At 35.6% G+C, this 12870-nt stretch overlaps 2 protein-coding genes across 4 annotated transcripts in view; one reads left to right on the top strand and one right to left on the bottom strand.

Annotated features, from left to right (window-relative positions):
- The window catches only part of LOC113231623 (cell wall protein PRY3-like), a 39184-nt gene that overhangs the window by 6545 nt on the left and 19769 nt on the right, over positions 1–12870 (bottom strand). The gene's annotated exons all lie outside the window — the stretch shown is intronic.
- LOC113231627 (beta-1,3-glucan-binding protein-like) lies at positions 4523–12147 on the top strand. Its single transcript, XM_026466044.1, has 8 exons — positions 4523–4537; positions 5352–5544; positions 8724–8878; positions 9927–10090; positions 10625–10876; positions 11145–11290; positions 11519–11620; positions 11938–12147. Exons 2-8 carry the CDS (start codon positions 5356–5358, stop codon positions 12046–12048), a joined length of 1119 nt encoding a protein of 372 aa, XP_026321829.1. The 5' UTR covers positions 4523–4537; positions 5352–5355; the 3' UTR covers positions 12049–12147.

Here is a 12870-nt window from a genome sequence, read left to right as displayed (position 1 = left end):
ACCTATTGCAATAAAACGGCAATTTCATACTTTAACCCCTAATATTTCGTGAATTCGCTATTGCAATTGAAAGCTTACCTTAAAAGTATCGTTATAAGGTTAATATTTGGAATCATGCCACACCCCAAATTTATAGTTTATCAATAGGTAATAATTTTATTATATATGAAAGTTTTAAAACTCGAATGATACCGAAGCGAGGGCTTAAGAACTACTGTAAGTACTGTAATAAATTATAGGTACTACTCCCAACTGCTATGTAGTTTCAGGAATATTTAATAAATAAATAATTTGATAAATAATAAACGACTCTGAAGCTAGCAATTAAAATAATAGAATTTTACCTGCTCAATCTTAGGGTAACCCTGAGAGCTCTTCGAGGTTTTTAGTGGATCGTTATACCCATAGATACTAAAATGTTCATACTTACCTTTTTTAAAGACTGCAGCAGACAGGTCCCATAGTAAAAAGTATTCGTATTACCCTTTCAAAATGTCCCGAACATTTAGAGGTCACCCTGAATATCATAATAATAGTCACGGATACGCATTCCGCGATGTATCTACTATTTATTATGTGATATCTAATCATAATCAAATCATATCGATCACGTAGTGTTATGGAATAAGCCGAGTGCAGCATAAGATCTACGCAGCGCTATTATAACGCTATGTCACTGTTGCCGTATCACGGTGTGACCTCCTTACATCGTCATCCCACCTTTTTATCGGCTTTATCCGGTTCCTGGTCACTCGCATTTCAATTTAAGTTTTGAATTGTCTCATAGTTCTTTTGCCTCGCATTCCGATTTTGTTTCGTTCCACCGTGACTCCCTGCTCGATCGCGACAGCGTACGGAGCTGTTAAAATTCAATCGCGTCCAATTTTGATTCCTTTACTAAATTTATAATCATCACTAATCTGAATTATGTGCCAATAGGTACGTATCTGTAATTTAGTATAACTCGGCCCTATTAGTGCCTTCTTTTGTTACCTTTTTTTCTCTTTAACCGACCTCAAATAAATTTGCGGACCTGAAGTTTTCTGTTTTACTGCCGTGAACCTAGTCACGGCTTGTTAGGGTTACAACCCTTTCCAGTAACTGGAGCCTCAAAACGTAAAATTCTTATTAAAATACTTGTCACAACAACAATTACGGCATAAAAAATAAAGCATTTTTCTAAAAGTGCTGAAACAAAACAATTTTTTCCTTATATTTTTTTTATTATTAAGTTGGTTAAGTTGGCACCAACACCAAGGTCCGTTATACGTACGTTTATAAGGTTTTCGACTGAAGGACTTTGTGTTCAATAAATTAATAAAAAATTATGAATACGTAATTGCCCTCCCGGCTACTCATGAATATTTGAAAATTAAAGTATTTTTTCGATACACTTTTTTTTATAATACCAAGTGACGGGACAAACAAGTCCTGCTCTGCATAATAGTTGGAGTGCCACTCAAAGCTTTATATTGCAAAGATCTGAGGGGCACTACCACTGGCACTACAACTGCCTCCGTGGCCGAACGGTTACCATGCCGGACTGCCAGGCAGAGGTCCCAGGTTCAAATATTTGTATGGCCTACATTTATTTCTCTCGTGAGTTTGGGTGTAATTTGTGGTGCAGGCAAAATCGGTTGTAATAAATAAAATAAAATTTTATTTGTTAATTTTACATAGCATAGTTCATGGTTCAGGAGTTCATGTTTCCTTTGAGGCTTGATAGGGCCTGTGTCAGGAAACACCGCTCTTCTATAAAATTAATAGGTATACATTTTGCTCTTATATTATTTAAACATTATGAAAGATAGCCTAACCTCCGGTTAAAAAAACCGACCTCAAAAGTCATTCATCCCCTAGTTTGCCACCCTTAGAGGTGGAATATTTTCTTGCAATTTAAATGGGACCACATCTGAGGTACCTTCTTTCCAATAAAAAAAGAATCATCAAAATTGGTTCACAAGCGGCGGAGTTATCGCGTAACATACATACAAAAAAAAAAAAACATACAGACGAATTGAGAACCTCCTCCTTTTTTTGAAGTCGGTTAAAATAAAAGGCTGAATTACGCCCATAGACTTTTTTATAATTAGTACAAGAAATAAATTATCATTATATTTGTTTCCTTGCAAATGTGATGAAAAATCATCACATCAACATCGACTCGAGTCATTGAAGCTCGAAGACGAAGGTTGAGCTACTAAATTCTCGTTAGTAATTCCTTATTTACCGCCCTTAATACGCAATATAGTATTAAGGGAATGAAAAAGTCTAAACGTAATGGAAAATGTTTTGAAATGCAGTAAATAAATTAATAATCAATCATTTTATTTATGAGTTGCGCAAACCTGTCAACTATGTGCACAGTAAATCGCGTAGCGCTATCAGCACACACAAAACTGAGCGATGTTTACTACAGACCAAAATTACAAAACGTAGGCATAGAGCGAAAGCCTCGAATAATTTCTATGTAATTTTTCAGGACGAAGATAAAAATGTGGTGTAAAATGTAGTAAACGCAATAATCTTTGGATTTAGCATTTCAATTACTTAAATTACAGCTCTTTCTGAAATAATATATTTGAGCAAGAAGTTTGTAAGTTTTTCTTCAACAAAAATCAGTAAAAACGAACTATGTGGATATGTGTATAAGAGGTTTTCACTCTAAAGCGACGAAATTTTGTGTATGCTACAAATATATTATTTAAAAAAAAATTAACTGATGTTATTGTATTGGACTGCATAGTGTACAAATTAATGCTATAATGTACAATTCTACATGAAAATTATGAAAAATCGCAAGGCGCTACTTGGATTACAGTGACTCAAAATAAATGCTGAATATACCAGAATAAGCACATAATAAATGACAGTACATTATAGTATAATAAAACAAGTAGAGCTCCCGCCTGCGTCACCGCCTACACGTCTGTCGTAGTTCAGGGTTGTCACATCATTATTTTACTTGTAACTACAGGACGTAAATAGAATTTGAAAAAAAAAACGGTATTCATAATAGTTTCCCGTGATAACCTTTGATTTCGAGTTTAATTTTGTTATAAAGTTCGAGGTTAATTTTGTACTTGTAAATTTTACACACATACTAGTGCGCTGCTACGTTTGCATAGAGTTACCATTCTTGTGTTTATTATACTGTGGTAACATTGTGTACCACACATTGCAATAGAACAGAACAGATTTATTTTTCAGAATATGTTATTTACAGTTTACATTTTTTGTAATAAATATTAGACAACAACACATACGTTGCCCCGATCTCAAAGTAAGTAACTAAAGCTCTTGTGTTATGGAAATTGGAAACAACGACGGTACCACAAACACCCGAGACAATATGGAAAATTTAATTTGTACAATGACCCGATCGGGGATCGAACCCAGGACCTCAGATATCGCGATACCCATGAAAACCTGTGTGCAAGCCACTACACCACGCAGATCCTTGTGAAAGAGTTCGTCCAGGGAAGTACTGCCGCCAAACTCATTTGTGCCGCCAAGCAGTAGTGTGACATTACCACATTCCGGCTTTAATATTACAGGCACTTGTCTCAAGGTTTATTTATTTATTTATTTATTCGCAAACAGAAACATTATTACACATGGACATAAAATAACTCTGCAGAAATTATTCGAGTGTAAACCAATAATAGGCAAATACAAACTATTACAAAAATAGCATCGTGTCAGAACCATTTACTGTATGTTATACCTACCTATTCTGCACAAACAAATGAATATGATTGTAAACAATTATGCAAACGTATTAAAATTATAACGTTAAAGTTATTGTTAGTCTGAGCAGTTAAATAACATAATTTTGAATTTGTGTAATCAGAACGCAAGCAAATCCAAGTAAAATTCGGTTCATAGCATGGAGTCAACATCAATTCTGAACCGTTTGGTACTTGTTTACGTTTACGTTTTTTACGTTTACGTTTACGTTGTTTACGTTTGTACTTTAGTAGCAGTAGAGCTCCTTGTGAAAGAGTTCGTCCAGGGTAGTACTACCACCTTACCTATTTCTGCCGCCAAGCAGTAATGTCAGCATTACTGTGTTTCTGTTTTGAAGGGTAAGGGTGCTGGTGAAATTACAGGCACATGGGACTTGTCAACTTACGTCCCAAGGTGACGAGCGCAGTGGCAGTGTTCCTCAGATCTTTGCTATTTAAAGCCCTGACTGGCACTACAACTACCATAAATGGGCGAGTCGCTTACCACCAGGCTTACAACTTATTAATCCCATTACTTGATATCATAAATAAAATATTGTCTTCTATGATAAATAGTATTTCAATTATTATTTATTATAATGTATTTTCGATCTGTGGTGCGCCTAAAACACGCGTTGTTGACATATTTCAGTCACTACTTATAATGCTTATTAATTAATCAGTATAATTGAAGATAAAATGTCAAAAAACAAAATTACTTATCATTTACTATCATTATCTTCATCTAAAGTAATTTAGTATAAAAAGAAAGATAATCAAGAGTCTTCATTAATTCCGTCAGTGATCCGGTAAGTGTTTATACATACTTGTTTTATTTTATACAGAATTAGGAACATATAGGTAGTTATTGGCAAAATGTCCCTTGCAATAACCGAAATATAACACAGTTAAGAATGATTCTTGTGAAACTTTAGCCCGTATGTTGTTGATATTCCCAGGATTCGCACGAAGCATCTCGCTTCCACGTTTATATGGCGAGCGGCTAGAGAGTGGAATTCTCTACCTGCGAACTTATTCCCCGAACGCTATAATTTAGACCTTTTCAAGGCGAGAGTGAATAGGCATTATTTTGGTGTGCATGCTACATCGTTGACCTCATCATCACTTTACATCAGGTGAGATGGAGGTCAAATGCGCACTATTTTTAATAAAAAAAATCATAACGATGTCTCCAATTAACACTAAGCCAACTTAATTTTTTTTGGTAATCTCTGTTTTTATTGTTTTTTTTTTCGAATAATTCGGTTAATTTGTTATTTTTTCGAATTTCGTTTTTTTTTTCTTTTTTTTTCACAAAATTCGGGGAGCATAATATTAGTAAATAAAATAAGGCTGTTAAAAACAGAAAATGATCAAAAGATAGGCGTAGTGTTCATTGGAACTATCTTTATATAAGTCTGGCCTAATCATCACCGGCACAACACTTTGTAATTCGTACCCTTGGTCTAATAATGGCACATGTGATCTTACAGTATAACAACAGTCGTTTCGATAGTTGTTCGATAATGAGTTGTACATTGCGTGAGATTAATGCATTACATTATCTATTATTGTAATAATGACCACCTCTAATCAGGAGTAAACACCTTTTTTTCTTTTTAGCATCATGTGGTCCCTATTGCTAGGAATAGCGACACTGGTGTCGTTGGGAACGGCGTGTACGCCTACTGTTACAACTGTGAGTGGCACGCATGCTCCCTCAACGGTATGCTCGGGTGATTTGATCTTCTCCGACGAATTTGACGAGTTCAGTCTCGAGAAGTGGCAACATGAAATCACCCTAGCTGGTGGTGGCGTAAGTATACTAACATACTTATTTTAAAAGATTGCACTCTTGTTCCATTGTTTTCTAAGTCAATTCACAAAGATAGCGCTTTACATCGTATGTTACATGTAGTAATTTTGCTGGTCTATTTCATTGGGTATTGGATATGATAATCTGCTTAGAATAATAACGCATAGAATGATAATTTCATAAAAAACGAATTGACACAAGTGAGGCAAAAATCAAATTCATGTAGGCGTAAGCAACGGGTATTTACGCTCGTCGGCACGCACACAAACATACAAATAATGATGCCATGGAATAACATTTCCCTCAAAAGTGGGGAAATTGTACCTTGTTTAACTCATCGTTAAGTTAGAGGTGCCTACAGATTTGTTCGATTTTGTCGATTGTCGATCAGGTGCCTACAGATATGCTCGATTTTGTCGATCGTTACTGTTGATCGACAACGTCAAGTGACAGGAATTTTCAAAAATTTATTTTTGGTAATCATTATGGAAATGGCAAATTATATCTGAATTTAAGTGCGACTATCGAATTTAAATAATATAAATAGCCTGATATTATCTGTGTGTATGTTTATATGAAAAGGACACGATAACAATTAAGAACCTGAACCTGAAAGTTATTTATACACGATTTTGGAGAACTGACGATGACTTTTTAGTCAGTGTTAGTTTCCTGAAATAATTTTAGTTCAGAACTTTTGGGTCTGGGCAAGACAATTTTTTTAAATGAGTGTATGATGGACAAGAATAATGATTTTTCACATGAAACTAATGAAGGCAAATACTAAACATATTACGTAAAAATAGCTAACGTAAATTCCCTACAATGTTGTTGCGGCCCTACAGTGTACATTTGTAGAAATTTTGAAACAGAATAGCAAAATGGGGAGAAAAAACCCTTTACTTTGCAACATTATCGTATCTTGTTGCAACGAAATTAATTTTCTGTTTTAGTGAATATTTAGATAAAAATACAAGTTGAAACGCGTTACTTCCTTGTGGAATGTGATGTTAGTGTCTATTTTATATTTGTCTGGTCTATTTTGAAACCCAATTACCGCACATTTCGTCATTTTTAGCAAAAATTTTTGAGCTGCTCGCGGTTGAACTTGACCTTGAGCACTGACAGCCCGCTCGCTCGTGTAAGCCCATAGGGCGTCCTACAATTTGCCTCACTTAGCGTGTGCGGGCTAGATTTCTATGCGTTATTATTCTAAGATAATCTGTAATAATAGATTAAGTTTTGGAAATAATAAATTAGTTATTAAATCAGTTATTACTAGTACAAAATTAATAACATTACCCTTCTTTTAACCATAATAGAGTAAACAGAATCAAAATCAACACCATACGTCTTTCTTAATTCTTCGATAATTAACGTAAAACCTGTTTATCAAATGTAATTAGATTAAACAATTATATCAAACCAATCATTTGATAGAGTGACGAAGTTGATATGTATAGCCTATTTATTTGTTAATTATCTAATCAAATGTAATGTTAATTACCCCAACTGGTTATTTATCATTTAAGATTTGCTGAAAATACGTCTAGAATGGCTGAATGTATTTATTTACCCACTTAGGCGAAATCTGTATATCAGCTGAAATGTCACAAGCGAACGATATACAAGGGACTCGTGTAACTTGTATTACCTAACATAAAACATCAGTTATTATGGTAAAAAGAATATAAGTTATGGAAATTTATTGTAGTAATAATAATAATAATAACGCACAAACTCAACATAGCCCCGCACTAGGGAAACCTTGGGTCGCGGGTGCTATGGACACACACATAGACAACCACAAATTACACCCAAACTCACGAGAGAAATAAAAGTAGGCCATACAAATATTTCTCCCGGCCCGGGAATCGAACTTGGGACCTCTGCGTGGCCGTCAGGCATGAGTAACGGTTCGGCCACAGAGGCAGTACCAATGGAAAACAAAATAAACAAACCTAAATAAAAATATCAACATAACTAAACCGTATCTCAATTTAGAAACTTGATGTGCTTTTTCGTCACCTTACTCTCTCAAACTCGTATCTTAAAGCGCAAAGTTATTGAAACGCAAAAACTGTACATAGGTATATACATACATTTTGCAGGCTAATTTCACATCTCATTTCCTTCATATTCACGCACTGGCTCTTACCTATTCTTAAAGTAATGCATCCAAATTCACACCCTTAATAAGAAATTTAAAATAAATAGAAAGTTTTGCCATCTCCTGAATGAATAATCATTCTTTATAAGACATGAGTTTAAGAAAGTAAGGCATTGTTTTGTTACAATTTGGCGTAATTAAATTAATCGTTATTTATTAATTATTTATATGTTTATTACGTTCGTCTTTTTTTAACCGACTTCAAAAAAGGAGGAGGTTCTGAATTCGACTGTATGTTCTTTTTTCTTTTTTTTTTGTATGTATGTTACGCGATAACTCCGCTATTTATGAACCGATTTTCATGATTCTGTTTTTGTTGGAAAGGGGGTATTTCCATAGTGGTCCCATTTTATTTTGAAGAAAATCATCCACCTCAAAGGATGGCTGTTCACGCATGAAAATTCATTTTTATAAATAGCGCCTAACTTTAATTTAGGAGCAATTACTTTCAGCAATTATTTAATTGATTTTGCTATTTCTCCAATTCAAGGCGTTTTTCTCTCAATATACTTTGAGTAATGTCGTAGTGAGAACCTATTTTTATTATCTCCAGTATCAAGTCCTGTATAGTGGCGAACTAGGGGATATTTCAATGAAACTTAGCAAATAGACGTAATTCCACGTACTTTTGAGGTCGGTTTTTTTAGTACTCTGTACTGAGATTATATTAAATCATATTTTCTTCCTTAACTATATTATTCACTTAAAACATTTTCATTATATAATGTAATGTGACTTTAAGAATAAACGCCACCATTGTATACTTTGCTAAAGAACGATTACACACGCACGACTTTAAGCAGCGATGTAAACGCGCGATGGCATCGATACAAACGCGCGTTTGTGTCGATGCAACCGCCTATAAATCGCAAGTGTAGCGAAAGATGCCGTGTGTAACCATTCTAAGAGTAAGTAATCTTAAATATGTAAACTGTATTTACCGTGTACGCTTACAAAGAAATTTATCTCTATCTCTCTGTATCTCTCATAAACGCACATTGATTTACAGAACTGGGAATTCCAGTATTACAACAACAACCGTTCGAACACTTACGTAAGAAACGGTGCTCTAAACATTAGGCCTACATTCACATCAGATCAGTTCGGCAATGCGTTCTTGTTCAATGGTCACATTAACCTCGAGGGAGGCTCTCCTGCTGAAAGGTTCGTAACAATTTTGTAATTAAATAAATAAAATCAAATAATCAAATCAAATCAAAAAAAGAATCAAATAAATAAAAACTGACCGCGAATTTCTACGCTACCAGGATACAAGAAATAGGAAATCTATTAGGTACCAAGTATTATACTCGTACCTACATACAGGCTATCCCACTCAAAGACTCTCCATGTGGTTTAAATATTAGAACATTTTCTATTCCGAAATTCAAAATTCGAGAACTTCTATGACAATTACGCTTGCCCAATGATCTGCACCGTGAGCGCTCGGTAGGTTGTTGTGTTTAGCGCCCTGGAGTGAATTTCGTAGCTCTGGTACTCACAAAACAGGGATTCTCTAGTTTGAGACCAGATTATTGGTATTTTTGTCTGGCACTTTATTATTATTTTTAGTAGCAGTAGAGCTCCTTGTGAAAGAGTTCGTCTTAGGAAGTACTGTCACCTTACCTATTTTTGCCGCCAAGCAGTAATGTGAACATTATTGCGTTCCGGTTTTGAAGGATAAGGGTGCTGGTGAAATTAGAGGCACATGGGAATTTTCAACTTATGTCTCAGGGCGACGGGCGCAGCGGCGGTGCCTCTCATTTCTTTGAGATTTAAAACTCTCAGTGGCACTGCAACTGTTATGGACAGGCGTTTCGCTTACCATCAGGCGCACGATTTGTTCGTCCCGTCACATAGTATCATAAAAAAAAGTTCGGCAGAGCTATCACTACCACAGGTACAGAGGAATTAAGATCGTGTGTTCCATGCCTGGCAACATGCAACATATTTGCGATATGAAGAGTGGTTCTATAGTATCGCAAATATTTATAAGCAGTGGTTACCAGTTACCAACAGAGGCTTGACTCATAAAAAATATAACTAATTATGGTAGGTATCTATCGAGTTGTTATGTTTTCGCGGTTGTTACACATAGGAAAAGAAACTATTTTTCCGGATTTAAATCGCGTATATTTGTTTTTTCAAACAAACCGACGTTTCGGGCCCGGAAAAATAGTTTCATTTCCTATAATTATGGTATCTTTTCCAGATGCACAAACCCTCAATGGTGGGGTTGCGAACGTACTGGCTCGGCAACCAACATTCTGAATCCGATCAGAAGTGCCCGCTTGCGCACTGTACAGTCATTCAATTTCCGATATGGTCGCGTCGAGGTGCGCGCAAAAATGCCCGCCGGTGACTGGATATGGCCAGGTATAGAAGTTTCATAATTATTTTTCTTTATAGTTGCAATTCCTAAGATCCCATTGTCTGGTACTAGCTGATATTAGGATCACCTAGATAAATCCCTCTTTTAGCACGTTTTTTTATAATATCATGTGCTGGAGCAAGCAAGTCGTCGCTGCGAGCAAGTCGTGTGCCTATTGGTAAGCTTCATGCCTGTCCATAACAGTTGCAGTGCCACTCAGGCTTGAAATTGCAAAGATCTGAGAGGCACTGTCACTGCACCTGTCACCCTAAGACAAGTTGACAAGTTGACAAGTCACATGTGCCTGTAATTTTACCCTTACCCTTCAAAACCGGAACGCAGTAATGGTCACATTACTGCTTGGCGGCAGAAATAGGTAAGGTGACAGTACTTCCCTGGACGAACTCTTTCACAAGGACCTCTACGGCTACTATGTGACTCGTGTTTGAGTCGTGGAAGTAAAGTTGTCAAATTTAAGTTGCTTAAATGTCTGCACACGCAAAAATGCTAATCTTAATTATTATTTTTTTGTTCTACAGCCATTTGGATGATGCCAGCGTACAACGCCTACGGCACTTGGCCAGCGTCCGGAGAAATCGATCTAGTAGAGTCGCGAGGTAACCGCGATATGTTACTTAACGGCGTACACATCGGTACACAGGAAGCCGGATCTACGCTGCATTACGGACCCACCATATTCCATAACGGATGGGAACGCGCGCATTGGGTCAGAAGAGACTCCCGTGGTTGGAATAATGACTTCCATCGCTATCAGTTTGAATGGACTCCTGGTAATTTTCTTTTTCAACATACAGCTGCCTAAAATGGAAAATAATTACCCTAAATTGACGAGCTCCTGAAACAGATCTTAACAATGATATTTCATATAATTGAAAAAATATATTTCATGTAACTAGTAGGTAATCAAACAAATGCAAATAATTTGTTTTATGTAAAGATAATTTTACAATCACTAATGTACTCAATGTTTTTCAATATTATTTCATTGTTGCGCATACACGGCGCTGCTTAAAAATATTTTTTTATATTATTTTTCAGACTTCATGAGATTCAGCATTGACGATGTGGAACTAGGTTTCATCGACCCAGGCAGTGGAGGATTTTGGGAGTTCGGAGGATTCAACCATGCTGGTGTAGAGAATCCCTGGCGGTACGGATCTAAAATGGCTCCGTTTGACGAAAAGGTGAGATAGTTTTTGCAAATATGCAGTGAAATAGAAGTTTCAAATGAACTAGAAACATTTTTATTGGAACACAAATTAATTTAATATTTTTTAAATTGTTATACAAACGTTACCAATCTACAATTTTATAAGCACAAAATGACTTCATCAAGATTTTTGTTTTTACAACAGATTTTAACGAATTTAGTATTAATTTAACACGCGCATTAACAACTTTTTCTGTTACAGTTCTACATCATAATGAACGTGGCTGTCGGAGGCACAAATGGATTCTTCCCTGACGGTGTTCAAAACCCTACTCCCAAACCTTGGAACAACCTTTCTCCTCAGGTTAGTTTTATTAAGTTCAGCTTCTTGGCAAAAACACCAAGTACATTAAGTACTTAATAAGAAATTACCTATGTTCTTTGCGTATAACCGTATATTTACAAGTGTACCTACCCTCACCTTATAAAATCTTAAAGAAATTAATTCTCATATTGATGCCAAATATATCACGAGTTAACATAACTTTATCTACATATTATTATGTTTCATGTGTAAAAATGATATGCGTAAACCTAACACAGAACCACAACTTACATTATATAATATACATCGATTTTTTTTCACTTTGAACCGAGTTATTAAAATGCATTTTTGTACAGGCTGCAACGGACTTTTGGATGGCACAGGGCAATTGGATGCCAACCTGGGACATGAGCGAAGGAGGAGACTCTTCAATGCAAGTAGACTACGTGCGAGTTTGGGCCTTGTAAACAGCAACGTTCATCTACTTTGATATGTGTAGCACAGCTATCGTGCAAACAAACTTATGGAAAATAAAGGTACATGTAACGTTAATAAAATAAAAGGTAAACATTAATATAAAGATGTTTTCTTTGTCACTGTTGTGCGTTAACACCTCGGTACAAATAAATGTCCTCGGTAAAAATAATTTCTAGAGGCCTCGGCCCCTTGTATTTAAATAGCTGATATTCCTAAAGATACTATGGGCATTTACACAATTTAAATAAAGAAGGCCATATCTAATTGTTACACTTAGTAATACGAATTCGTTATTTATTCAGCCAGACGGGCATTTATCACCCGCTTATTTTTATTATCTAAATCCGAACTCGAAACTTGGAAGAATGATTGCTTAATAAAAAAATTACAATGGCAACACAAAACAGTAATGTAAGTAGGACCTACTTACTAGGTATCACAAAATAAGTTGACGTGCCTACATCAAGCGGCTCTATCTTTAATTATTACTTTAAATTATTACTTTAAAAGTCCACATGTAAAAAGTATAATGAAAACTGTGCCTCTCATCACTACTATTACAGGTCAAATAATATTTCTAATGAAAATAATCTCAGTACAGAGTACTAAAAAAACCGACCTCAAAAGTACGTGGAATTACGTCTATTTGCTAAGTTTTATTGAAATATCCCCTAGTTCGCCACTATACAGGACCTGACACTGGAGATAATAAAAATCGGTTCTCACTACTCAAAGTACATTGAGAGAAAAACGCCTTGAATTGGAGAAATAGCAAAATCAACCATTAAAGCAATTGCTCCTAAATTAATGTT

Source organism: Hyposmocoma kahamanoa, unplaced genomic scaffold, assembly GCF_003589595.1.
Source record: "Hyposmocoma kahamanoa isolate Upper Pololo Valley unplaced genomic scaffold, ASM358959v1 66, whole genome shotgun sequence".
Taxonomy (NCBI): domain Eukaryota; kingdom Metazoa; phylum Arthropoda; class Insecta; order Lepidoptera; family Cosmopterigidae; genus Hyposmocoma; species Hyposmocoma kahamanoa.
The sequence above is the reverse complement of the archived record's forward strand: the minus strand, read 5'-3'. Positions and strand labels throughout refer to the sequence as shown.

What these genes read in the sequence shown, in the direction of transcription:
- LOC113231627 (XM_026466044.1), top strand. Translation starts at nt 5,356, where the DNA reads ATGTGGTCCCTATTGCTAGGAATAGCGACACTGGTGTCGTTGGGAACG. An exon ending in TCACCCTAGCTGGTGGTGGC is followed by an intron (nt 5,545 to 8,723) that starts GTAAGTATACTA and finishes ATTGATTTACAG; the next exon opens with AACTGGGAATTCCAGTATTA. An exon ending in TCAGTTTGAATGGACTCCTG is followed by an intron (nt 10,877 to 11,144) that starts GTAATTTTCTTT and finishes ATTATTTTTCAG; the next exon opens with ACTTCATGAGATTCAGCATT.